Source organism: Penicillium manginii (assembly GCF_028828005.1).
Source record: "Penicillium manginii strain IBT 31320 chromosome Unknown utg000005l:1.0-5665137.0:1.0-5668048.0, whole genome shotgun sequence".
Taxonomy (NCBI): domain Eukaryota; kingdom Fungi; phylum Ascomycota; class Eurotiomycetes; order Eurotiales; family Aspergillaceae; genus Penicillium; species Penicillium manginii.
This window is the reverse complement of record NW_026643106.1, coordinates 1,241,822-1,268,200: the sequence shown is the minus strand read 5'-3', so window position 1 is coordinate 1,268,200 and position 26,379 is coordinate 1,241,822. Positions and strand designations below refer to the sequence as shown.

At 50.4% G+C, this 26,379-nt stretch overlaps 6 protein-coding genes across 6 annotated transcripts; 2 read left to right on the top strand and 4 right to left on the bottom strand.

Annotated features, from left to right (window-relative positions):
* Nucleotides 1–1,343: 1,343 nt before the first annotated feature.
* On the bottom strand, nt 1,344–5,915 carry N7533_006854 (putative cell polarity protein (Tea1); the record flags this gene model as incomplete). The annotated part of the gene is made up of 3 exons (XM_057103504.1): nt 1,344–5,134; nt 5,191–5,587; nt 5,661–5,915. The coding sequence occupies 3 exons, from the start codon at nt 5,913–5,915 to the stop codon at nt 1,344–1,346; spliced, it is 4,443 nt and encodes a 1,480-aa protein (XP_056958461.1).
* A 2,198-nt stretch (nt 5,916–8,113) lies between these two features.
* On the top strand, nt 8,114–12,709 carry N7533_006853 (ubiquitin-binding TORC1 subunit KOG1; the record flags this gene model as incomplete). The annotated part of the gene is made up of 7 exons (XM_057103503.1): nt 8,114–8,575; nt 8,638–11,042; nt 11,089–11,353; nt 11,413–11,663; nt 11,729–12,062; nt 12,126–12,463; nt 12,520–12,709. 7 exons carry the CDS (start codon nt 8,114–8,116, stop codon nt 12,707–12,709), a joined length of 4,245 nt encoding a protein of 1,414 aa, XP_056958460.1.
* Nucleotides 12,710–13,685: 976 nt separating this feature from the next.
* N7533_006852 (uncharacterized protein) lies at nt 13,686–15,479 on the bottom strand (the record flags this gene model as incomplete). The annotated part of the gene is made up of 1 exon (XM_057103502.1): nt 13,686–15,479. One exon carries the CDS (start codon nt 15,477–15,479, stop codon nt 13,686–13,688), a length of 1,794 nt encoding a protein of 597 aa, XP_056958459.1.
* A 1,261-nt stretch (nt 15,480–16,740) lies between these two features.
* On the bottom strand, nt 16,741–19,470 carry N7533_006851 (PA and RING finger domain protein; the record flags this gene model as incomplete). The annotated part of the gene is made up of 2 exons (XM_057103501.1): nt 16,741–17,077; nt 17,138–19,470. The coding sequence occupies 2 exons, from the start codon at nt 19,468–19,470 to the stop codon at nt 16,741–16,743; spliced, it is 2,670 nt and encodes an 889-aa protein (XP_056958458.1).
* A 1,642-nt stretch (nt 19,471–21,112) lies between these two features.
* N7533_006850 (uncharacterized protein) lies at nt 21,113–22,155 on the top strand (the record flags this gene model as incomplete). The annotated part of the gene is made up of 2 exons (XM_057103500.1): nt 21,113–21,530; nt 21,581–22,155. The coding sequence occupies 2 exons, from the start codon at nt 21,113–21,115 to the stop codon at nt 22,153–22,155; spliced, it is 993 nt and encodes a 330-aa protein (XP_056958457.1).
* A 1,109-nt stretch (nt 22,156–23,264) lies between these two features.
* Nucleotides 23,265–25,598, bottom strand: N7533_006849 (uncharacterized protein; the record flags this gene model as incomplete). Its single annotated transcript, XM_057103499.1, has 3 exons — nt 23,265–24,413; nt 24,470–24,993; nt 25,049–25,598. 3 exons carry the CDS (start codon nt 25,596–25,598, stop codon nt 23,265–23,267), a joined length of 2,223 nt encoding a protein of 740 aa, XP_056958456.1.
* Between the last annotated feature and the right edge of the window lie 781 nt (nt 25,599–26,379).

Below are 26,379 nucleotides of genomic sequence, written 5' to 3'. Positions count from 1 at the left end.
ATGGAGTACTCTGTACTCTGCAGGGCGTGCGAGCGGTGTGTCCTAATATGTGTGGAGTACGGAGTTTAGGCTAGGCCCCTTACCGTATTGAAGTATTGTAACCACTTGTATTGGGCTGCAACAGTTCGTTAAAGAGGCTTTGGTGTTATTATGCATCACTAAATATAGATCTCGAAATAGCTATACTCCGTAGATACGAAGCAATTATACAATATAAGGCTAGGGTAGATACTCTGTATAGGATATATCAATTCTTGAACCCTACTAGCAATAATCGATAGCATAACTTGCTGCCCTGCTGGAAGATAGTACTGATCATTTGACAGGTTTCAGGCATTCTGGGCGCGGCCATTATCGGAGTCCGCCTCAGCTGACCCCAGACTCTCCAAATCCTGGTTTCTGGATACATGTCACACCAAAAAATAATAAGAGCCTCGCGTCAAACCTAACAGGCGCCTTCATATTGTACTCTATACCCTCCTCAAACTCGGGAAATTATTCCGGATTTCCCTCGTAATTAGTTTTCTACCCGGAGTACAAGGAAGGGTACGGTCCGATATCAACATCGTGCGGGATTTTCCTAGCCCCGAAATGTCTCATGTTACTACTAGTACATACTAATACCCCCAGTTACGGCCGAACTGAATGTCCCTCATGCAGTGCTATGTTTGCTCAGTTCTCAGTTCTACCTCCGCCTGCCTCACATTTTGTCCGAATTCAGTTTAGGCGCAGAAAGCCTCGGTGTCAGACACAGATGACAAACAAAGGGACAGGCAAACCACTGGCTAGATCACCTCGCATGGCGTTAAACCCAACATTGCCCAAACATGCGGGCAACCTTTTACGATGGAGAATATGGAAAGAAGTGGTGCTTCATTGTTCAACGATCATGATTTCGCACTATAAAAAGAGAATAACAACGATAACGACAACGACAGCGAAGACTTCATGTGAATAGATGCTAGTGGTACAGCCAGAGTCCAATGAACATCGGGAAACCGGGGTATAAGAAAAGGAAACAAGGGATGCAGAGAGGGATCGACGACACAAACCAAAGACAACAAAAGAAGGGAATCCCGTCCCTCGGTGTCCACGAAAGAAAAAAGTGAAGAAAAGAAAGAAGAAAAAAGGGGAAGGAAAAAAAAAAGAGAACTAACGATGGTGGAGGGGATCAATCATCATACAAAACGACCATGCTGCGCAAAATCCAGATAGAAACAAACGAAGGACTGTAAACAAGAAATACATGTGCAAATGGCTCAGAAAGTGCAGATTGACATATCTCAGGGCACATGGTCGTAGAAATTTGGTAATAAGAGTAAGGGAGATAGAACTCATGTCACTCAGATCACATTCGAGGGACCATTGCCGACATTCAGCGGCTTGGTCTTACTCACACGCTCTTCCTCGTCAAGTCGTCGTCTCCAATCTGCTAGACTGTCGCTCATCAAAGCAGGTCCCTCGCTATTCTCCTTGGTCGGAGTTCGCTCCATGTCCAGCTGGCTGCTCAGGCGATAGTTGCGGTTGGTGCTTTCCCAGTGGGTGCGAAGGGCCTCTAGTTCGTTGGCGAGAGAGTCCAAGGCCATGGAGCCACGGTTATCGGGGAAGGAGGTGGACTCCTGGGAGACGTTGCTATCGGCTCGTGGCCTACCGCTGACGGTATTGCTAGATGCGTTGCTATGACTGCGTGAGATCCCGTTAGGACCCTGTCCATGCTGTGATTGACGGCGGTAGTGGCCCACCGAAGTCTCAACTTGCTCCAACAACATGTTCACTTTCTTTTCCGCATCCGAGGCGCGGGTCTCGAGCTGGCTGTTTTCTTGCTTCAGCTGATCCAGTTCGGCGCGGCTGCGCTCCGCAGTCGACATAATCTCTTCCTTGATGCGCTGATACTCATTCTGTGCACTCGTTTTCTCGGTCTCAGCAGCCACAAGCTGCGCCTTTAGTTCGGAAATTTGCCCCTCCAGGTTTTCGAGAGAAGAAGAAGTGTTGTGCTCAAGCTCTGCAATGGACTTCTGCAGGCGAGACCGTTCGACCTCCCATTCAGCAGAGATCTCTGACTGGTTGCTAACATCCTCCGCGTTCTTCTGAGCAGCCTCCAATTCAGACTGCATCTTGGAGTTCTGTGTCTTATAACGACTCAATTCATCCTTCATGCGTTTGAGCATTTTCTCGGTACCCTTCACGTAGTGTACTGCGGACTGGTAATCATTCTCAAGCTGCTCAAGCTTCTCTCGGAATGCCTTGTCCGCCTCCTGCTCTCGAGTCTCAAAGCCAGACTTCATATCTTCGTGAGCCTTCATACTATTAGATAGCTGTTGCTCAAGCTCGCGCAACCTGCTCTGTTCTGGAGTCCCAAAGCGGGAGCCAGGGGACTCAAGACGAGGAGACCGACGGCTATCAGGATTGATGCCACGTTCGCCAAGCAGATCCTTCAGAGCCGCATGTTGAACATTTAATGCACCAGTCTCCCGTTGTTGAGATTCCAGCTGGGTCTTCAGGTCCCGAATTTCTGCAGTTGCCGCTTGGCTATCCTTCATAGCACTTTGGAGTTGTCGGCGAAGTTGCAAGCCTTCTCGACTAGCCTGTTCTTGATAAGCCTCGAGTCCAGCAATCCGACCCTCAGCGCGACGTAATTTGTCGGCGGCGGAATCGGCAGCAGCCTGGTTAGCCTTCGCAAGAGTCGAAGACCGTTCAATCTGAGCTTCTAGGGCGGCAACTCTCTGGTCAGCCCGGGATCGCATGGAAGCTTCCAAATCAGTCGAGGAAGCACGCTCAAGGCCTGAAACAAACGCCATCTTATGGGTTTCTGCTTCCTTAGCGTGGCTTTCGGCCAACTCCTCGGCGTCACGAAGGCGGCAGTTGACATTCTCAAGCTCGGTGGTTCGCTCCTCGTACTCAGATCGAAGTTGCAGAAGTTTCTTCTCCAAGCCCTCGCGGCGTTCTCTTTCCTCACCCAACTGCTTCTCAACAATTGCTGCTTTGGCGGCGGACGCGGCGACAGCTTCTCGAAGGCCACCGAAATTGCTTCCAAAGTCCTTCAAACGGCCTGAGTGGTCCTCAACCTGCGTCAAAAGCTCCTCCTTGTCAATGGTGATCTGTCGCAAGGAAGCTTCCGCCTCAGAACGGAGTAGAGACTCCTCCCGAGCAGTGGCTTCGGCACGGTGGAGCTCCGCTCGAAGATTCTCCGCCTCCAGCGCATTATTTGACATTTCAAGCTCCGCGAGGCGCTTCCGAGTAGCCTCGTTGGTATCCTCCGCAAGCTCTTTCGCTTGCCTCTCTTGCGATAGATCCGTTGTCAAAATATCCAATTTGGCTCTGAGCTCAGACTGGGATGCCAGAGCCAGCGCAAGACGCCGACCCATGTCGGTAGGTCGCTCATCTTCTCCCTCGCGAGGAGCTTCAGGCTGGGGTGTTCCACGTTGACTGCCGCCATGAGCAGCAAGCCTGGCGCGGGAATAAGCTGCCTCGTTTACAGCCACGTCACGTTGGTGTTCAACCTCGGCAATGCGCTTGGAAGCGATCGCAGCCTGTCGGTCCACCGTCGTTTGCATTTTGCTCAGCTCTGCCCGCATTGCGAGGAATGCCTCGACTAGCGGACGATCCTCATCGTTTAGAGACTCTCTTGCACGGTCATCCAGGGCGGGGCTACTTGAGGCATTTGGTACATATCCACCCTTTTTCGCCAGTGCTAGCTCAGAAGCGTACCAAGCATTACGAGCCTTGGCGGCCTCGAGTTCCTTAATCAATGCCTCTTGGTGGGGGGTTAGTCGTGGCGAGCGAGGTTCATCAGCGAGGCTTCGAGAGTTGCGATAGCTTCGAGATTCAATTGAGCCGTCGATGCTGGCTTGACGTCCGAGAACCGACTCTTCTGCACTGTCCATTGAGCCACGTTGACGATGCGAGCGCAGTGACCTTTGACGCGCTGGCGCGATCAGAGGGGCCGCTTCCCCAGCTTCCATGGCCTTCGCATTTATCTTTTGTTGTTGTTGAGTTGGGGTGCGTTGACCGGACGAGGCGGAGCTATCCTGATTATCCTTTGCGACGGGTGATTCTGCACCTCTATCAGCATTCGCAACTCGAATATCGACAGTTGGCGTGAAGCCGCGTTCATTCTTGGTGGGTGTCTTGCTCCGGGGTCCAGACTGGGGCCCGTTGGGGCGAGGCCCTGGGGATGGGGCTTGCCCTGGGGGTGGAGGTCCAGAGGGCGCCTGTGCAATTGAAGCCCGAGGAAGTCGAGATCCTGGCCCAAGGTTGGGGTTGGAGCCGAAGTCGCCAGGTCTACCATTTGCGGCCTGCACTAGGCTTTCGCGTGAGGGAGTAGGCCCGCGACGGGCTCCTTGATCGGGTGTCGCATTGTGAGCTTCACGAGACGTCCGACCCGAAGGAGGGCCTGATTTATCCATGCTGGCTTTTCTGACACCGGATACTGCACCACGATCGGCCGATTGGGAGTCGTTGGGGTATCTAATCTTGGAGGTATCGAGAATATACGCCATGCTGAGCTCTGCGGCATCTCTTGGAGCCGAGCTAGGCTCACCAGCCATCACAATGATCTGTTTACCAAAGGCAGTCATACTGTGGCCGGATCGTGGGGACGGAGCGGGCCCCATATTCTGGAAAGAGTACCAGCGGCGTGTAGAAATCCGGAATGCAGATAAATCTCCAAGATCAACTCCCTCGTCCGTACGACCGCCAAACACATACATCACATCATTGACCAAGGCCGATGCGTGGCCCTCTCGGGGCGTAGGGATAAAACCCACGCAGTCCATCTCAGTCCAGACACCAGCTCGGGGATCAAAAGTCCAGACATCGTTGAACCATTTCACGCCGTTTGTGCCACCGAATAAGTATAGCTTGTCGTTATAGCTGACGAGTGAGTGATTGGTTCGAGCGGGAGGTATTTGGCCCTCTGGAGGACCCCCCTCATGGCTGTTGGCAACAAGAACTTCCCACTTGTTTGCGGGGTTCTGGAGTTGATTCAAGTCGAATGCGATCAAGTCGTTGAAGAAAAAACCCTCGACCTGTCCACCAAAGACGTAAAGCTTGGAGCCAAGAATGTTCAATGTGTGCCCATAGCGACCGGAAGGACGGGTGCCGGGAGGGATGGCCCGAGACCATTGTCGAGAAGCTGAGGACCAGGGTCAGCATTAGCTAAAAGGGGGCAGGAAGGGCCTAACAACATACAAGTATTCAGAAGATATAAAGTATCATCCAGGGCGTCGGTTTCATTGATCTTGGTGTCACCACCAAAGACGATGAACGCATTTCCGACAAGTAAGCTGGCATGACCAACTCGGGGGCCGGGTCCTTCTGACACCGTCGCAACCTGAAAGCAAGACAAACTACCGCCACTGCTTTCGATCATCCACAGGTCACCCTTGACAGTAGAGCCATCAATTAACCCTCCCATCATGTAGATGTCACCCTCTTTCGAAGCGACTGAATTGATAGCGGCGCCATAGCGGGGGAAGGGGTTCGTTTGGGGTGTGGAGAAGTTGAGACGACGTTGTGACCATGGGTATAGGGACGAGTTTGGACTGTGCGGAGGCACACCATTGGGGCCCTGCGGCGGCCGTTGGACCTGAAGTACAACCAGGGTCAGGGATTCTGATTTCTGCGGGATGTGCCGCCGTAAATTTCCTAGGGAGACTTACCTGAGATTCTGACTCGGCGCGTTGTCGCATTCTCACGGAATCCGGGCTAGTCGGACTTGTGGCGGAGTTGAGAGAGTTGTTGTAACTGCTGCTCGGAGTCGTGGTCTGCGCAAAAGCATTTCCTTCGACCTTGGGTCCGTTGGACAGGGGCGGCGTCGCTGACGAAGTAGACCCCTCGGAAGTGTGAACATTTCTCGATGCCGGAGGGAGCGCAGTGCCCTGTTGGGCTTTTTTCGATTTAAACAAAAAGGCCATCGTTAATGGGTCGTAATAGGTCGTTCACGGCGCAAGTGGGAGAATCCGCGCCCACAGGGTCGGAGTAGGGATGCGCCGAATTGCAATTTCTTTCCCCCAGCACAAATCTCGGTCTGATGAACCCGGGGGAAATCAGAGTAGAGAGGGGGGAAGAAGGTGGTTGGCTTAGGTCGGAGGTTGAGGTTGGGAGGGGAGGAGAGAGTTGTGGAAAGGGAGGTGTGTTTTCAAGATGTGGAGTCGGGAACCAGGAACCACAGGAACAAGAGAGTATGCATCCACCAATCCACCAAAGAGTTCGTCCGAGAGGAACAAAAAAAAAGAGAGAGGTGGGTGACCAGGGGTGGAGATGATCTGAACACAACGTCCTTGCCCAATTGTGAGCATCCACACTAACAGCAAGCCTCGTGGAGTGGGTGGTTAAAGGGGGGAAACAGAAATCAGAAGGAGATGAGGAAGAAGATGATGGTCAACTTGAAATTACCGGGTCCAACAATACGGAGAGAGTCGACACTAGAAAGACCCGCGAGTCTGTGTGGATGGGGCTGCATACTCAGGGGCAGTCACTCTCCAACGTTCGTTATGCGCCCTCATTCCGTGCCAGCCTTTTCTTTTTGACATGTCTTGGGGTATTCTACAGAGTACTTAGGATATTCATTGTCTATTGCTACTAGTAGGTTAGACCCTTTTCCCCCAAATCTCTCTATCTTTCTTTCACTCTCCCTCTTCAGCCCATCCGCCTTCAGTTGTTTAATGTGGTTTCCCATACCTTCAAAGGAATGCTGTCATATGGAATGGCAACGCTACCTATCAAAGTTTACCAGTACATATTTCATAAGTTATTTTTTTTTAACAAATCCCTTCCTATTATTAATTGCTATTCTGTACTCCGAATCTTGTAGAGAATAGCCCTGCAAGGCCCAGCTGTCAATATCTGTGCTATAATTAAGCCCGCGGGGCTGCTTTCCCGAGTGTGAAGCCCAATATGCCCAATAGCGGCGCTGCACGCAGTACACACCACGCCCACACGGCGATCCGCACCCCACAACGTGCAAAGAACCTATTGACTCGAAGTTCCAAGCACGTAGCTGCAGCTGGTGGTCCCAGGGGCGTCAGTAGGCGCAATTTGCGGTGTCCACAGGGGAATCTTCCGGTTCGAAAAAAAGAGATATAGAGTATAACACATAGAATTTAAAATTGATAAAAACATAAAAAAGGGGGGCGTGCAATCACGTTCTTTTACCTATCAGAGAGGAATTCAAGACGGGTGAAGATCGCTGGTCACAAGCCCTGAGCGTTCTTCTCGGTTAGACTTGTGTGTGCCGTTAAAATCGGACTAAATGCGCCGAGGAAAGGGATAGACCCTGATCTGACGATGACATACATGTTTGACCATTCAGAAACAGGTTCGCGGCTTCTCGATGAATCAGAAGCACCTCAAGGGAAATTTGTTATGTCTCTTGTCATGCATGAACGGCTCCTTCAAAGATAATCATCTAGTGAGACTATCGATGTACTGTGATCATCTTGATATCCGAATGTAAAATGTCTTAGACAATGTGTTCATTGGAGATGGCCGCAATGTTGTTTTTTTTTTGTTTTTTTTGGTCTTGGCAGATACCATGAACAAAGTCGGATTCTTGGGCTGGGCGCCTCTTTTGTTCGTGATTTGTCCTGCATGCTCGGGACATCTGGTTTGCCCACGCGATAGAGTAGTAATATGCTTCTGCGATCGATTAGTTCGGCCCCACCCTGAGTTGGCAGCGTCCCATGTACTTGTAAGTTAAGCAGACTGCAGTACTTCGTACTCCAAATAGAATACTCGTATGTAAATGAAGAAAAGTGGGGAGTATAGAAGTGGAAGCTCAACGGAGTTACGGCACTCTTGTGTACTGCCCGGGTTATTAATAATCCGCTGCGTCCAGAACCGGAGAGACGGAGAGACCGCAACGGTTTGCTTGAACCCCAGAAGCTCTGACTTGAGCTTCGATATTCGCGTGGATCCCTCTGGTGATTCTCATTCTCTCTTTATTACAACCCTGAGGAGATCGCCAGCTCCCCTGGATTGAGTTAAACACGCATCGAGCCGTTGCCTTGGGCCTGCTTCTCACTCTTCGACTGCCCGACAACTCATCCCCCCGCGACCGTCCTACCTACCTAACCACCCGCCTCTCACGTCACACGATGACCGATTCTACAACATGAGGGATCCCACCGCAGAAATGGAAGAGAATACTCACCAAGCAACCACGAATGGTTCAAGCGAACCCCGCCGCACCAACAAATCAGTTCGAGTCGCGTTTGGCCCTGGGCTAGATTCAACTATCCCCGCTCGCGAAAGATCTCCAGCTCCACTGAGCAGCCACCATCGTTCCTTTACCACTGTCGAGCAGAAACAGCCCTCCTTGACGCCACCTGCTCGCCCCACGAGCTCCGCCGGTGAGAATGCGGCACTGGCGGTAGATACGCCGCCGCAGCCGCGTAGGCCCTCCCCACGGAGGGCGGAGACCAGCCGCCCAGCCATGCTGAAACGAGCACGAAGCGACTATGGACCGAGTCGTGCTCTACTCGATAAATCGGCTGATGATGAAGAGGATTTTGCCATGCGACATGGATGGCAGGAAGAGTACACGTCCAGTGAATACCTTAAGATCTTACACTCGGTAAGAATGTGCCGATCAGTGGAATGCGGCGTTGATATCGGAACTAATATCCATACTCTCAGAATTTCTATATGTATTTCACGGAAAAACGTCACGAGACGAATGGCATCCCCAGAGATCCCGTTGGAAGCTGGCCTAGTCAAGACTGGCGCATGAAAGATCGATTGAAGACTGTGTCAGCGGCCCTTGCGATTTGTTTGAATATTGGTGTCGACCCTCCAGATGTCGTCAAGACAAACCCAACATCAAAACTCGAATGTTGGGTGGATCCTACCTCAACTACCGGTGGTGGACAGAACAAGATAATGGAACAAATCGGCAAGAAGCTTCAAGAGCAGTATGAAACCCTCAGCCTTCGGACAAGATACAAACAATATCTAGATCCATCTGTGGATGAAACCAAGAAGTTTTGTATTTCACTGCGTCGAAATGCTAAGGATGAACGGGTTCTTCTCCATTACAATGGTCATGGAGTCCCTTTACCAACCCAATCTGGCGAAATATGGGTCTTTAACAAGAACTATACTCAATACATCCCGGTGCCCCTTTACGACCTGCAGTCCTGGCTCGCTGGCCCAAGTCTGTTTGTCTTCGATGTGTCCCATGCTGGCAATATCGTCTCCAATTTCCATACATTTGTGGAGAAGCATGAGAAGGAGAATGCCGAAGCCAAGAAAAGAGATCCCAACGCGATCGTACAGAACTATGGTGACTGCATTCTTCTTGCGGCTTGCCAGAAGAACGAGTCGCTTCCTACCAACCCAGATCTTCCCGCAGATCTTTTCTCTTGCTGTCTAACAACCCCAATCGAGATTGCTTTGCGCTTCTTCATTCTACAAAATCCACTCCGGACGGATATATCAATCGATGATTTCCATGTTCCCGGTCGTCTCCAGGATCGTCGCAGTCCGCTCGGAGAACTCAACTGGATCTTTACCGCTATTACCGATACCATCGCATGGAACACCCTTCCCCGCGCCCTCTTCAAGAAGCTTTTCCGGCAGGACCTCATGGTTGCAGCTCTCTTCCGTAATTTCTTGCTCAGCGAACGAATTATGCGCACGTATAAGTGCCATCCAATCTCGACGCCAGAACTGCCAGAGACTCATCATCACCCCTTATGGAAGAGCTGGGATCTTGCCGTTGAAATGGTACTCTCGCAGCTGCCTGCTTTAATTGATCAGGAAGAAGGCCGCCGGCAGTATGAATACCAGCATTCCACATTTTTCGCGGAACAGCTCACTGCATTCGAAGTCTATCTCTCTTCTGGTCCCACTGAAAAGAATCCGCCAGATCAACTACCTATCGTACTACAGGTACTTCTCAGTCAAGCACACCGATTGCGAGCATTGATCTTACTCAGCAAATTTCTGGATCTGGGGCCATGGGCTGTCCATCTCGCCCTCAGTATCGGTATCTTCCCCTACGTCGTCAAGCTGCTGCAGTCGGCTGCACAAGAGCTCAAGCCAGTCATGGTCTTCATCTGGGCAAGAATTATGGCCGTCGACCATACTGTCCAAAACGATCTTTTGAAAGATAACGGCATCCATTATTTTATCTCCATACTTAATCCGTCGTCGCCCATTCCCGTCGGCAACGCCAGTGAGCACCGCGCCATGTGCGCATTCATAGTCTCGATATTCTGCAAAAACTATCCCCAAGGCCAGAATGTTTGCTTGTCTGGCGAACTATTTGATTCTTGTCTAAGACACCTGGGGGATGTCGAGAACCCGCTTTTGCGGCAATGGTCATGCTTGTGTCTCAGCATGCTTTGGTGCGACTTCCCCGAAGCGAAATGGATGGGTATCCGCTCTGCCGCCCCTTCAAAGCTATGTGAATTGAACTTTGATCCGGTCCCCGAGGTTCGAGCGGCGATGCTTCACGCGGTCACAACTTTCCTTGGTATCCCCGACTTAACAGATCAAGTTGCACAAATTGAGGAGTCGCTGGCCTTATCCGTTCTACCTATGTCAACAGACGGCAGCGTCCTTGTGCGGAAAGAGCTTCTTGTGTTCTTCTCGACGTTCGTCAAACGTCACCAAAATAAATTTCTGGTGGCTGCATATGACGAGTTGCAAGATGAGAAAAAGTCACTGGTGAATCGGCTTCAAATTGAGACTGGTCGATCAGAGACTTCAAAGAATGACCAAGTCTCCGAGTCGAAACAGCACCAGCTCTCTCGCAACACCACCTTTGGGGCTCTGTGGAAACAAGTCTTAATCTTTTCTGTTGACCCTCATCCCGATATTTCTCGGGATGCTGGTGCCATCGTCGACTTCATCCACTTGGCTCTTCTAGAGTCACCAATGGCGATGGTAGCTGACAAAACCAGAATTGAGATCCTTGACCTCACATATCGCCTCTCGCAAAAGCTTCAACTTTATGAGCGACCGGAAGCAAAGAAGACTGCGCCTCCTTCGACTCCGCCGTCTTCGACAGCGGCATCCGCCAAACAAGAAGGCTATCTGTCACTTGGCTTCCGACGGACCGCCAGTGTTGCTGCTTCCTCTCAGAAACCTTGCATTTGGCTCGGGATCAGGAGAGCAAGGGTCCGACAGCTCACCCCCATCTTCGCCCACTAAGAGCCGCATGCCCATCACCCCTCGTGGCCGCGCGCCCCCTGAATGGACTCGCCCTCCAGAAGTCAACGATCAAGTCGCTCCAGCTACCGCATATCACCACGCTCCTGTCCCGAGATCTCGAGGCTTTGAAGCCAAGAACCCAGAAGTAGCGCCGATGATCCCACTAAAAAGCAGATTCTTGGACTGGTCTACAGAGGTAATTCCAAATCATCAAATTCTTATTTGCGTTTCTAACCTTTGCTTACCTATTCGAAGTATTTCCGCGAGCCCCAGATGAAACCCAACGAGCCTGACGAGCCTGGTAGCTCCGACTACAACGAGCGTCTCTGGAGACGCGGCCGCAACGAAAAGATCATTGCGGAAACCCAACCTTTGAAGAGCAAGGCCGGCACGAGCCGATGGGATAATTCAACTACACTCCTTACTAATAGCAGCCAGCCTTTGAAGATGTGCTTCCATCAATTTGAGGATCACCTTGCTGTTGCAGATGATCGTGACACCATCGCGTGGGTTTTCCATAGATATTTTTCGGCATTTATTCTCCATTACTGATTATTATTTTTTCCACTAGAATTTGGGATTGGCAGACTCACAGGCGACTGAACCAGTTTTCTAACGGCAACCCAGTTGGATCAAAGATCAATGAAGTTCGATACATCAACGAAGATGACCAAGCACTACTGTTGACTGGTTCTTCTGACGGTGTACTGAAGCTTTACCGCAACTACGAGTTTTCCGGGCGTATCGAAGTCGTTACCGCGTTCCGCGCCTTGCCAGAACTCCTTCCCAGCAACCGAAATGCCGGACTTGTGCTGGACTGGCAGCAAGGTCAAGGCAAGGCTCTCGTTGCGGGCGATGTCAAGGTCATTAGAGTGTGGAATGCTGCAACTGAAGTCTGCACAAACGTGAGTCCCGTCTCTCGACTATACAATTCTTCGATATGGTGACTGACTCTATCTTGCAAATAGGATATCCCCGCACGTTCCGGCTCCTGCATCACATCTTTAACATCCGATCAAGTTGCTGGTAATATCTTTGTTGCTGGATTCGGTGACGGAGCCGTCAGAGTCTTCGATCAGCGATTGAAGCCGACCACTTCTATGGTCAAGGTCTGGCGTGAACACAAACAATGGATTACAAATGTTCATATGCAACGTGGCGGCTTGCGCGAGCTCATTTCCGGCAGCCGCAACGGCGAGATTCGACTCTGGGATCTTCGCATGGACCATGCGCTTTCAACCATCTACGCTACCAAGGACACACTTCGCACATTGAGTGTCCACGAGCATGCTCCCGTATTTAGCATGTATGTTCTTCATTTTTTGTCGTCCTATGAATGTTGTTACTAACTTATATCTCCAGGGGAACAAACCGCCACGAGGTCAAGACTTACAATGTCGACGGAACCTATCTCTCCTCTTTCGAGCCCTACTCGAGCTTCCTTCACCACAACCGCTCTTCTCCCATCGCCAGCACGGCTTTCCACCCCCACCGTACAATGCTCGCATGCGCCGCATTGAATGACCATCACATCAACCTTGTCTCCTGCTAGATCAACTAAACCCATTATGACGCAGACCCTTTTTTCCCTTCATCTCTTCCTGTATGACCCTTTCTGTGCCGTTCTATTTGTAATATGGCTCGCAATACACTAGCCCGCAAGTTATACGGTGTCCTGGCGATCGAATTTGGCAAACTTTTTCTTCCCGCCTGCTCTCATACCTTCTGCGATCCTTCCTTGCTCCTGATGCTGCTTGTGGGCTACCTTCCTTCGAATTTTGGGCGATTTGTCCCCCCTTTTCTACACTTCTTTCACGAGGCGATGCATTCTCCTTGCAATGCATGATCCTCGCTTTTCTTTAGTAATTCACTTTCCCGCGCTGGTATCGAGCTTTTTTGTGATGGGACTTGAGCATTTGGAGAAACCCATATCGATCTTCAATGTCTACCCCTTTTGATGGCTCGTTTTCCTTGCTGATTGATAGCAATAATACTATGTTAATATGTGACTTTTGCCTCTTTACATCATGGAGCATCATCCATGTCTTTCGAGACCACAAGCTGGGCCCTGGTGCCGTTCGTGAAAGAGCTTTAGGTGTCCCGTGTAATCAACCTTAGATACCACCTACTAAAAGGGATTTACCGAGATGGGCGTGACGAACAATTTCAAACTTCAAATACTAAACACTTGCTTTCATCTCGGATAGACATTCCTGTACATGGTGCAAAGGTAGACAGACTGGGCTTTAACCCAAACATTTTCACGTTCAAAATTTAGAATTCCCACTGAGTATCCATCCTGCTTATCGCGACTGCCAGGTCCCTCGAGGGAATGAAACAATGTCAACAATCTTTCAGGCAAATTGTGAAATTGTGATTTCCAGCTGTAACCCTCCAAGCCTTATGCTCGAAACATCGGACGGAACATCGGACGAGAAGACATTGAACTGTAAACACAAATGGAGATGGTGGTTCTCTCGCCGGCTCCAGGTGCATTGTCGTTGTCAGATAGTACTTGAAATATGTCATCATCCCCGTCGTCGTCTGCTGCGGCTTCGAGGGAGAGGGCTAGGAGACCCATCAGGGGCTTGCGTTCCATAGCGAGCGAGGGCAATACCACGGGCAGCAGCGTGGGGCGGGCGTGGGGGACGCTCCTCGGGGATTGAGTCAATAAAGGTACTCGAGTCAGTGATGGTATCCGTGCAATCTCTACCCCGAAGAGAACGGGGGCTTATTACGCAACTTGCGAAGGAGGGTCGTGGGGTTTGATCTGGTTCCCATGCCTCGATCGTAATGCGCGGGGGTTCGGTTCTGCTTGCACCCTCGAGAAAATCATAATAGGATGCCAGGTTCTCAACAGAATCCGTCGACTGCTGAATCATTTCGTTATTATGCATGTCTGAATAGGCAGTGTAATAGGTCTGAGCAGGGTAGTCGACAGGATCCCAGTGGCAACTTGGGCTAACCATAACCCTTTGTATCTGTGCTGAACTCCCAGGATTTGCCGAGAAAGGCTGTGGATAATGATCTAGATGATGGGAGGAATGAAAGGGAGTGGTCATGTCCATACGAGGTATCGTGGCTTTACGTGAATCTCGATAGGGTCGTGGATAACTGGTCCCCGGTGGTCCCATGTATGGCACATGGCAAGCGTTGTTTCGAAAGTCTTGATGAATTAGGAGGTTATTGCAAACCTCTGCAATATTCCAGTCAGGAATACCTCGACAATCCAACCAGTTAGCATGGTGCCGTGGGGTGCAGCCCTTTACATAACGATGTCCAGTCGGAGGGAGAACCGAGGGTTTTTGAAAATTAGAGTATCCATCAATATAACTCCCCAATCTCTTGCAAGCAATTTCGAAGACAGACACTAGTTGCTGCGTTTGGGGGTCCGCGGCTATGACGTGAGTAGGCGACATTCGAAAAGTCGATGGTGTATCCCAGAACCAGTGCCTTGGGTTCCACAGGATATGATTGTATTCTTTCTCATTGTCGAGGGCCAGAGAAGAGCTAGAAGCATTAATTGATTCAGAACCATAGAATTTTGTCCCAGGCGGCATGCGACAAAACTCAACATCCCTTTGCAATCCCCTTTTAGGCGTGTTCCAGTTCTCGATATATTCACGTCGACGCGTTTCAGTCCATCGCCCGACCTGATCCACTGTAACTGGGTCCATGAACTCAGCTTCAGACTCCATGACTATGAGATTTTGCAACCTACATTCATCTGAACATTTGATACCAGGTGGAGCGCGAACTGGAGCCAAGACGTCATGGCTGTGAGTGAAGCCAGTATTCGAGCCTTCAGAAGTCGTAGAAGTCCTATCAGAAACAGGACCATGACTTGCTGGCCGCTGGCTAAGCCCTGTCTCGGGTCGTGCTAGCCCTGCAGGCAAAGCACTATCACCAGCTACACTAACCGGCTTGATTGGCCCCTCTCTACTAACAGGGCCAGCCTCGAATGCTTGGGGGTTGGCGGTCGTGGTTGCTTGAGCCGAGGTTGTGTCTGTTTTCACTCGAGATAGGGCGCCAACCTGTTTGGGCTTGATTGAACGAGAACCGGGATCCATTGCGGGAGTAGCTTGGGAATGAAGTGAGATGTTCGAACCCTCACTCATAGAGATCACCACTGTTTTACCCTGGCCTGGTGTCTCCATTGCCTTCGCGGCATGCTTTTCCTTCAGAGGCGCCGCGCTGGCCTGAGATTTTGGGAGCGCGGGAAAATCGTCCATACTCAGTCGCATTGTTGGGACTGGCTCCTCGAGGCTTGGCATCTGAGAACTGGGGTGTTCGGATCTCAGAGGGTTATGCTTTTCCGTCATTTGGACCTTTTTTGTCGATGATGGCTGAAAGGGGGCCACGGTAGGCACCAAAGGTCGAGACTGTGGATAAGGATGAGTAGCTGGAGCGAATGGATGCAATATCTGAGGGTGATTCGCCTCGGAGATTCGAGAGCCATGGCCTTCAAATCTTATGTTCGGATATGACTCGTACGGAGGCATAGCGGGCATCTCAGCTGGGTATTGAAACTGATTTTGTTGATAGACTGGACTCGGTTGGAAATAGTAGCCAGAAGAGTTAAACCCGGGAGTAAATGGCGTTCCTTGGTAATACCCCGGAGCATTTGGAGCAGGTGGATTGGGAGCAGGTGTAGAGCCTGAGTAGTGTAGCGAAGGTTGGTAGGATTGATAGCACTGATATTGATAACCATTCCCTCGGCCGTCATATGGGGGTCTACCTGGGATGTAATAGGGATTTTGAGGCCGGTAAGGATAAACTGAGTAGGGATTGGATTGGTAGTATCCCGGGGGATTCTGTGGGCCAGAATACCTCGGGCCATGTTGAAGAACGGGGTTATCGACATAACCGTGAACTGTACTTGGGTCACACTGGTGCTCAATTCGATGCCGCGCCGCACGATCTCTGCGCCTCAACGTGGACGAAGACATGATTGAGCCTGAGATAGACGTGGGGGAGGAGCAAGAGGTGAAAAAAGAGGAGAGCAAAGAGACAAGTAAAAATGAAAGCAAAGAAGAGAGTGAGGAAGAGTCAAGTAGTAAACAGTGGCCAGACGGAAGGAAGGTGAGAGAGTCTGGAGGTAGGCGCCATTGTGATTTTGGGAAGCCAGGCAATACCGTGTTGTGCCAGTAAGCAGGTACATTTCATAGTCATTCCTAGGTAGTTATAGTAATAGTTATAGTAATAGGAATAGTTGAACACAGAGAGCCACTTAGCTTTATACAGTGTTCCTTGAACTACGTACTGATACGAGTAGAAGACAAAGAATCTCAGTCAAAGGGGAGGCGGTAAATCTTGAGTGCAAGGGTATCCACTAAGAGTCTTCAATTCAAACGAAGAGATATTACAAACGAATGACCCGCGGCATATTCCAGCCGCCGCAACAATGCTCGCCCGTGATTTGCAACTGCAAAGCACTCCGAGATGTTCCCGCTAAACGCCCTGCAAATCAAATCATAAGGGAATCGAACAATCGCTAATACAACATGCGTGAAAGTGGTGAGAGCAAGTACCACGGTGTGGCTACAGAGAAATAGATGTATGATTAGGCGGTTCTCCATATCGTTAGCGATTCCGGTCCGCACGAGCCTGGTGCCAAATGGTATCACCACTGAGAGCGGAAAAGCTGAGAGTTGCGAGATTCCTCCAGCTTGATTGTGGTGCAGAGCTAGCATGGCCATCAAGACCCGCATGCTGTTCGGTGTCCACATCGTCACTCATGCTGGCAATGAGAAGGGGAGCGGACGAAGATTCTGAATGCACATTCGGCGTCTGAATATGACCCTCGGTGGATTCTTCGTTTTGCTCACGGGAGTCATCGCCGGAAGAATGCGCTAACGAACGAACAACATCTCCTTTGCAAATCGGGCATGTTCGTCGTCGGGTTGTGAGCCACGGAGTACTAGAATAAATTAATACAGATATCCAACGTTGAGTAGGGTCGTTGAGATTAGTCACTTACATGCATTCAACATGGAATTCATGCCCACAGGGCAAACTCATCACCCGACTTTGTCCATCAATATATTCCTCGAGGCAAACAACACATTCCACCTGTCTACCAGTATATTTACGACGCCATAGGACAGAGCCAGACTGTAAACTGTTTGACTTCTCTTCCTTGGGTGTCATTGGTGAGTCAACGGTCATCCCGGCAATAGTCTGAGAGCGTGGCCGCGTTGGTCGAGACGCGCCTGGTAGATTTCCACTGCCAAGAAGTGGAGAGGCCGGTGTGACAGGCCCAGGACTAGTGTTCCGTAGAGAGCTAGAACTAGAAGAGGACGAGATGCTGGCAATTGTGTGGTATGTTCGAACGGGAAGGCGTTCAACAACAGACTTCGGAGCGCGCCAGCGACGTCGCCGGATTCGGGATCGAAGTAATAACAAAGCGTATACAACAGTCAATGTCAGCAGCGGACTAATGACAAGGACTAGGAGGGTGTCGAAGAATGGGCTAGTTGCCATGCTGGTGGGCGTCAACGTGACCCAGAGGCCTTCATGCTCTGTAAACATGGGGTTCGCGGTTGCTGACGACTGGGCTGCAGTCTGGGTTTTCTGGTTGATAGGTAGATTCTTTACCAAGGGAGAAGCAGATGGCTGAGCCGCTTGATTTGAATCTTCGTCGCCCCAGCCGAAATGACTCGAGAACCACCCCGTGCCAGCTTGGCTAGATTCTTCTTTTGCAGCATTGGGCTCCTTCCCCAACTCTTTCACCTTGGCGTCATGGATGTTACCGGTGGACTTGTCAATGCTCTGATATTCACCACTACCGGGGGTGATACTTCCACCACGTAGGATGTTGGCGCCTGATTCAATGTCGTTATCAGGAGCTGAAGTCTTCAAGCCTTCATTTCCACTTGTAGAGGTACTAGGTAATGGTAGTGCACTTCCGCGTGGGGGCATTAAATCGGGGTCTCTCCAGTCTTGAACTCCAATGACGAAGTCGTCACTATCAATACTTTCAGATACGAGACCGATCGGAGGGCTGCTTGACTTGTCGTCAGCTTTGGCACGATAACGGGATTTCTCCTTGCGACCCTTGGAGGATTGCGATCGAGAGCTAGCGGAGTCCCAGGATCCAAGCCTCATCCAATCCAGGTTGCCGCTACTCGGCGGGCGTCTGCTGTCACCAACGGTTTTGGAACCTCCATGTCGATTGCACAACCCTAGCAAAGAGCCGAGCGTGCGGAAAAAGCCGTTACTGGGCTGAGTAGCAGCAGCAGGCCGCTCATTAAGTGTAGACGAGCTCATAGAAGAGGCTGTAGGCATAGACACCGCAACCGAAGTCGTAGTTGCTGTGGTTTTCCGCAAATCGGCATCGGCCTGACCAGCAAGCTTTGCCTGGAGCGATTTCAAAACATCTCCACCCCCATGGGCTGCGCCCGAATGACCCGGTATCAATGACGAGAGAAGATGACCAGTTGTATGAGAAGTAAATAGGGCTGGAATGGTAATATTCGACGTATCACCACGGGCATACATGGTGACCAAGTTGCCGCCGCGGGTATCGTCTCCTACTATCACCGCCATAGCGCCTCGGCGTTGGGCCCATTTCACCTTCTCCAGGAATCCACAGCCACCGCGACTCAGTAGCACAACATTTCCCTGGATCTCGGCCATTTCTTGCAGCGACTGGATGTCGGCGTGGGTGTATTGCTTGCTTTGTATGTAGTCGCCATATTTGCGGGTCGGCCCCGCACCTGACGCGCCGGATTCCGGTAGAGGATGATGCAAATAGTCGTCGGTCCCATCATTCGTGGAGTGGGAAGCGCCATCATGGCGGTCGGTCGGACGGTTGGACTCCACCTGCGATGGAAGCCGGGGCCGAGTTTGTGGAACAGCAGCATCGTCTATCGTACCACTGCCGGGTCTGCTTGGTTTCTGTTCCGTGCCCCTTGGGGGCGCATCCTGGTTTTTATGGCCACTACCTTCACCCCATCCGGGAATATCGGAGCAGCCCAGCTCGCCCTCTGACGCCGTAGCAAGTCCTGGCTCTCCAAAGCCACTGCCTACCCAGAGCCGGCCACTCAAACCTTTGCCCGGCAAAAGTGGGCCGAATGCTGCGGGGCGGGCGAGGAAGAAAGTTGAGTTGTCATCGGTGAGGCTGATGATGGCGGAGGGGGGGAAGAGAGAGGTGGGGATATTGAAAGAAAACAAGGCATGCAGCCCGGACGAGCGTCCAGCGAGCGTATTTGGGGTTGCGACCTTTGACGAGGAGAAGGCGGAGTAGAGGGTCAAAAGAATAGGGAAGAAGATTAGGCAGAAGAGTACCAGAAGAAGGCGTGGTGACCGCATCTCTGGCAGTGGTGTGAGAATCGGGAAATCTAGAGAATTGGAGAGAAGGGCAGACGGATATGTCGAAGGAGCCCAGTAGATGATTTGCCTGGAACTCCCGTTGTATCACAACGGCTGACGGATGGGACGGTCGACCAATCCAACGGTTGGCGTATAGCGAACAGGCGGCCACTCATCGAGGACAATGAGCAGCACCGCTAAGCGATAAAACAACGAAACGACAGTCACAGTCAAAACATAAACTAACACTCGCCCAGAATACAAAAAGGGGAGAGGGGCACAGTGGATGCACAGAAGTTCGAGTTGTCTAAGTCAGTACGGAGTGAGTGGAGAAAGCTCCCGTGATTAGGTAACCACCTTGTGACGGCATTGTTTGTCATGCCTGAGGCAGACTTGCCAAGGTCATGTTACTTGATCACGTTGTCTGGTCATGAGGATATATTCACAGTTCTACCTAAAGGTATCATTGTATTGATATCTTATCAACAGTCTCCATATTCCGTGATTCAAAGAACTAGGCACCATGTACGGATTATCTACATCTAGAACTAGCTGACTAGTTGACGCGGATCTCCCAGTCCCACTCTCGGGACCGACCCACGTCCGAGTCTTTACCAGGGTACTACGTACCCTAGTTAGGGTTTTTCATAGGATAACCATGACATCGCAATCACGGTAGTGTTAATTAAAAGCTTTGAGACTAGAAATCTGATTCTCATGATTAAGGAGGCTACATATAACCTAATCAAACGCTCCAAACGCTCACATACTCACTTTTTCTGCCCCGGAGATGAGGACAACTGTTGCTTCTCCACTCAACTATGCACAGTTTAGTGCCCCCCCCACAGTGGTACAGCAGTGCCCGCTAACATGACGTATACTAGTCAGTACTCCAATTTCAACAAAATGCCATATAAACACTTGGCTGCTTCTACTCAGCCACGTAAATTTGGTTTAGCAGAGCAGACCTAGACAATGCGAATAAGGGGGGAAAGAAAAGAAAGTACCAGCGAAAGTTCGACACAAGCCACTGCGCATGATGTCACTGCGTATCCACGTATAGTATCATGACCATTGAGAAATCATATTGCCTATTAATTGACCCATGGAAATATGACATTACCTGCAAGAGCAAGTTTCCACTCGTGCTTCCGCGGGTCTCATCTCCACGCGATTTCGAGGCGGGGATACAATTGAGCTTTGTCCAGTGGCGGGGCTTGGTCTAGCCTTCATAGTTCATGACGTTAGATGACATGGATGGTTCAGTTATTCGCTGGAAGGTGGCCGTTTCAGCATCTTACATACCGTCATTGAGCTTTCAAAAAGACTGAATGGAAAATCTCCCAACCTGAATGGTCCCTCCCATCTTTTCCACCCCGCGTTATGGCGCCACTGATTTCAGAATGCGGCAATTTTACAATGGATCGAAGTGAACTGGTGAGTATCCATGGATGTATATATTATCTATTGGTCAGGTCTCTGAGTGGTATCCCTACTAGTTTTCAAGGTTCCACCGATTGCTCAATTTTTAAGTATTTCAAGCTCTACCAACTACTAGTATATAAGCCCTGGATTTATCCCACCTTCAAGTCCAACTTCGACCGAAATCATTTTAAGCACGAGTCATAAAATCATCCTCGCCATGTCGAATTTGATGCACAAGGTCAAGGATGCTCTCACTGGTCACAATGACCACAAGGGATCATCCTATGACTCGTCAAACCAGAATATTGAAAACAACCATGGCCAGTACAACTCGTCTACCATGGGCTCCGAGAATCGTGATACATATAGTACCAATACCCAAGATAGGAGTACTCATAACCCCAGAATGAGTAAGGACAACACCATGAACACTAGTGCAAGTGCCACTGGGAATACTGGGAATACTGGGGACTACGGCTCTAGCGGATATGGTGCTGGTGGCTTCAACGACTCTAAGAAAATTGACTTGAGAAATACGATGGGCTCGAACACGATGGGCACTACAGCAAACCATGGATCTGGTAGCTATGAGAGTGGCACTAATCGCAATTCGAGTGGGATGGATACCATGCGAGGTATTTGATAATGCAACATTATCAAACGCACCGTTTATTAACCTCAATAGACACTGCCAATACGTATGGCTCGGGTACTATGGGCACTACTGGTGCTATTAGTAGTCACGATACCAGTAGTCCTGATACTGGAGCCTATCGTGATTACACGAAAGATACGAGCGATTTTGCCTCATCCGATAGACCTTCCGGGGGCTATGATTCGGGCATGGGGATTGGAAACTCCAAGACTGATTCCACGACTTATAAATCGAGCTACGCTGGAGGGTACGGTTCTAACGAACTGAATACTGGTCAAATGGGTGCTTCCACCTCGGAGTATGGAGCTTCCGGTATGGGTGATAGGGCCGATGACACCAACCTCGGCGGTAGCCACGGCTACAACACTCGCAGTAATGCGGGCTCCAATATGACCAACCAGATGGAGAGTCGCGGCGAATCTGAGCTCAATAGCCGTGCCGAACAGCAGGGATTCGGTGGCACTGCCGCCGCCGGGGGCAGCTCGAATACCCAGAGAAGATCTTCCGGTCCACACAGCTCTAACCTTCTAAACAAGTTGGATCCCCGTGTGAGAAGTTCTGATTATGAGAATAAAACTGCTAGTGGTCAACAGCGTGGATGGTAAATGGGCGGCACGATGGTTTTCATCCTTTAATGTGCTAGGTATACGTATTAGTATTACACTTTGACCTGTCGTTCATGTTCAAGTTGTCCCCTGTTGATTGAATGATTGAATATTATGTCTGTATTTCTGTCGCCGATTTGATATTCATACTAGTACAATTCGATAAGTACAATCTTCAATATGCGATAGTATGCTGTATGACAGTAAGCTGAGATCTGGCCATGCCGTATCTTGTTACAACTTTGTAGTGAACGCCCCGGATTATACCATTATCCTAGTAGAAGGCTGAAGAACAACTTTCATTCTTAGTTACAAATTATAGACATCTGCAAATGATATGATAGCTTCAAGTTCCGACAGTTTTTGGCAACCGAACCAGCCGCCGTTTACATACTAAACGAATCTACGCTCAGAGACACATGTGCAATCGCTCAATTGGCAATAAGACATTGCGCTCGCTATAGTGAAGCATACGAGATCGAGGAAAAGAACTAGAAATGTTGCACTATCATGACATGATCGATAGTGCTCGTTAAAAGGATTTAATTGAACGGCATCAAAGCAGAGCCAAGGTCATGACCATCCTTGGTAATGTGCATCATGTACAGAGAAGAAAGTGGATACCAGTGCCTCGAAAGAAGAAGGGTCAAAGCAGGAAAAGGATGACAAGAGAGTTCAAAAAGAGATGAGAAATAAAGACTGTGTGGGCTAAACTGATGGGACAAGGGATATGAAGACAGGGGGCGTTGCAGGAAAAGGAAAAGGTCGATTTCAACCCGGTGTGAAAGGATCAGGACATTCGACACCAAGGATCGTTATTGGCGCGAATTGGAAAGAGCTCATGACATAAAAGACTGAGAGGTCACAATATGCAACTATGCGATATGACGGCCATGGAAACCAACACCGAACCCCAGAAGTATCAATCAACTAGGTGCCTCAGCCAGCAGGCCATGCCTAGAATACAGGGAAATCAAATCGTCAGATGGAAAGAGTCGTCGGGATGAAAAATACCATGCTGGCTAATCAGCAATGAAAGACGCCGGATTTTGCAGGAAAGCAATCATTAATGTGGGTCAAACGAGGAGTAAGATGTAGCCGGAATCGGTTTATTTGTCCAACTTTTGCCACCCGTTGAGATAGGCCATTAATCCGACCCCGAGGAGAACCACTCCGAATATGGATGCGTAGGGACTTGCTTCCTCAAGGTATTGACGCCGTTGTAAGGAAGTTGTAACATTTGAAGTCGGGTCCTCCTCTTGGCTCTTTACAGATCCGGGATCAAAATTCTGTGCTGGGGTGCCAATTTCTGCAACGCCATTCTCGGTTAGAATCGAATGGTCGAAAATAGACTTTGTTGGATCATCATTGGATCCATCCGTCTTGACCTCGGTGGCTGTGGCTGCCGCTTTTTCGATACGTTCTTGGCGGAGAGTTTCGATCATCTCTGCCAAAGACTTTCTCGACTGGACTGTCTCGTCCTCGGCGGTTTCGGCACGCTCCCTGAAAGACGCCATCTGCTTTCGCATCTCTTCCATCTCTCCGGCCATGGTATCAAGACGACGTTGCAATTGCTCGGCGTGTGCTTTTGCTGAAAACTCCGCCTCTTTGTTTTCGGGGAGCGAGGGAACCTCTGAACACAGTATGGTACCGTTTGGTTCTCCGGTGGAGTTGACGCCGTCTTGTTCTTGTTTGACGAAAAGTCCTTCCTCCAGAGCTTCCTGGTGGGCCTTCTCGGTTTTAATTTCTTCCTCTGCGGGGGTAGGGGTTTCCAACTTCTTGGCCTTGTCTTCCGCAGATTCACGCGCAGTTTTCTCCTCGCGAAGGAGATCTTCGAGTTCCTTGATACGAGTGCCCTGAGTATCAATTTCGCGTTTGGCAATTGACAATGCCTCAATAAGAGACAAGATCTGACTTGATTCGCGAGAGACGGGAGAACTTGTAGACATAGACTTGGCTTTATCCGTATCACTGCGCTTCAGGGGCGAGAACGACTCCGATCCACTACGTGGGGGAGCATCTGGCTTTTCGGGGAGAGGTTGTTGAGGTGGAGGAGCGGGTGGGTCTGAGAATCTGGAGAAAGAATCGACGCGGGGCATTTTCGGGCGTCCGTTAAGTTGGCGGGAAGGATTACCTTCGAGAGGCGACGGCTTGTTCAATCTTTCCTTCTCAGCATAACCTGGCTGTCTGATCGCTGTCAAGAAATCGTCTGTTTGGCGAAGATCTTGAGACTGCTGTTTGGCTTGCTTCAACTCGTTCTGAGATAATGTTAGAATAAGAACTCGCAACAATCAACTCTCATCCGGAAGCTTACCGTAAGTCTTTTGACCACCTGTTCAACGGATATGGGGGAGTTCCAGTAGTTCATTTGACGTTGTTGGTGCATAACGTTGAGTTGATTGCTGGCAGCACTCTGGGCAGAACGATTGCTCGCATTGCTACCAGATCGGCCGCGCATGTGCGAAAGCGGTTGGCTGAGGGGTGAAGGTAGAAGTCCGCCCCCAGATGCAGGATCCAAATCTCCAAAGTTTAGGTCAAGGATGTTAGGGGTGGATCCATAAAGACCGGCGTGCTCAACTTTAGCAGAGACCTTATGATGGACAATGGTGTTTTGATCCTCGCTGACAATATCGATTCCTAGCTCAAGCGTATCGTTTTCCCGTAACTCGTGGGGATCTGACTCTCGATTCTCGGGTGACAATCGATGTCCGTTGACAAAAGTTCCATTTGATGACTTCACGTCGCGGATCCAAATTTTGCCAGCTTTCTCGGCCCATATCTCAGCGTGCTGCCTAGAAAGGACCTTTGAATCAAAGAAGCCATTCAATGGGGTAGGAACTGTTTTCGCGTTCGTCTGGCGGCCGATCCGTAAAACTTCAGGGTAAAAGGGCACATTTATCTGTTTCTTCTCGAATGTTTGGTTCATTGGCGTAAGGGCCAAGATAGCTGGGGGGGTCCGCAGATTGTCCGTTGGGCTGCTGTCGGACCCCATTCTGTTGAGAGGACTGAAGCATGTGCTGTGACGGGACAATAGAGGATGGCTGGTGAATCGCAGACATTGTGGATGAGGCAGTTGGTCCGGACGAGAATGCAGGGCCCGCTTGGGATCGTGCAGTTGAAACTCCCGAGACTGGTTCGGCTTTGGAGTTTGGCCAGACTTTGCGGGTAGACTTTGGTTTTGATGACCAGGTACCGGATTCACCGTTGGAGACCTGTCCAGCATGGATATCTTGTGAATTGTTGCTGGACACAGTGTTCGTAGAGGCAGTTGACCCAAGCGAGGATGAGGAATTCGACCGTTGAACGTGTTTCCTTGGCATGAACATCCGTGACACTTCGTCGGTGTTCATCGAAGAGAGGGCTCCTTGTCCTCCGTCACCAGTGCTGTACCATCCCAAGCGAGACCCCGATTGCACACTAGGTGGAGATGCGACAGCAGTCATGGAGAAGGATACGGGCGAAAGTTCCACACGACAGAGAGTCTACGGTGCTTGGCAGGTGCAGATCAATGGCGATGATATGAGGACAGGGGGCGGTCGGGTGATTGTGAATGCGGCCTCCAATTTGCGTCAAATCGTGACAGTGTTCGTGAGCGAAAGAATTGTCTGTGAAGCAAACAGGGCTGTTGTTTTTCTGGTCGGCCGGCTAGGTCAGAACGGTCGCGTTAGCGCCAGTCGCTTGCCAAACAATTTATTTTGAACCCAAGCCGAAGGCACGAGCTGAAGTCGCCCAGTGCAGATCCAAGCGGTCAAGTTAAGTCGAACTTACCTGTTAGATTTAGATCGGAGAATATTGAACCGCAATCTAGGACAAAAGAACCATCGCCCAGACCAGGGAGGCGTGTGAGGTCTTGCCGGAAACTGAGTAGCGACCGGTGTCTCACACCGTCCCAAGGACAATGGAGGAAACGCTAGACGGGACTTCCGCCTTGCCACGGGCTCGAGGCCGCCCTAACAAGGATGTAAAAGGTGAGAAATCAAAGATCGAGGATGGTCGGCCATGAAGCGTTATCACCCAGGGAGAGGAGATCGGCTCCCTTGACGGCCCCCGTCGAATGGCCATGTATGGTCACGTGCTCTACCCGCACGTGTGATGGTGCCGTTCGGATCAGGTGATAAAGGCGGAGACGGCTCCGTTACGCTGAGGAGAAAAAGCAGCTTCTCCGATTCCCATTCACGGCAATCAGCTTCGCTTCATCTGCCTCTGAGCTTCTGCTCAATCAAT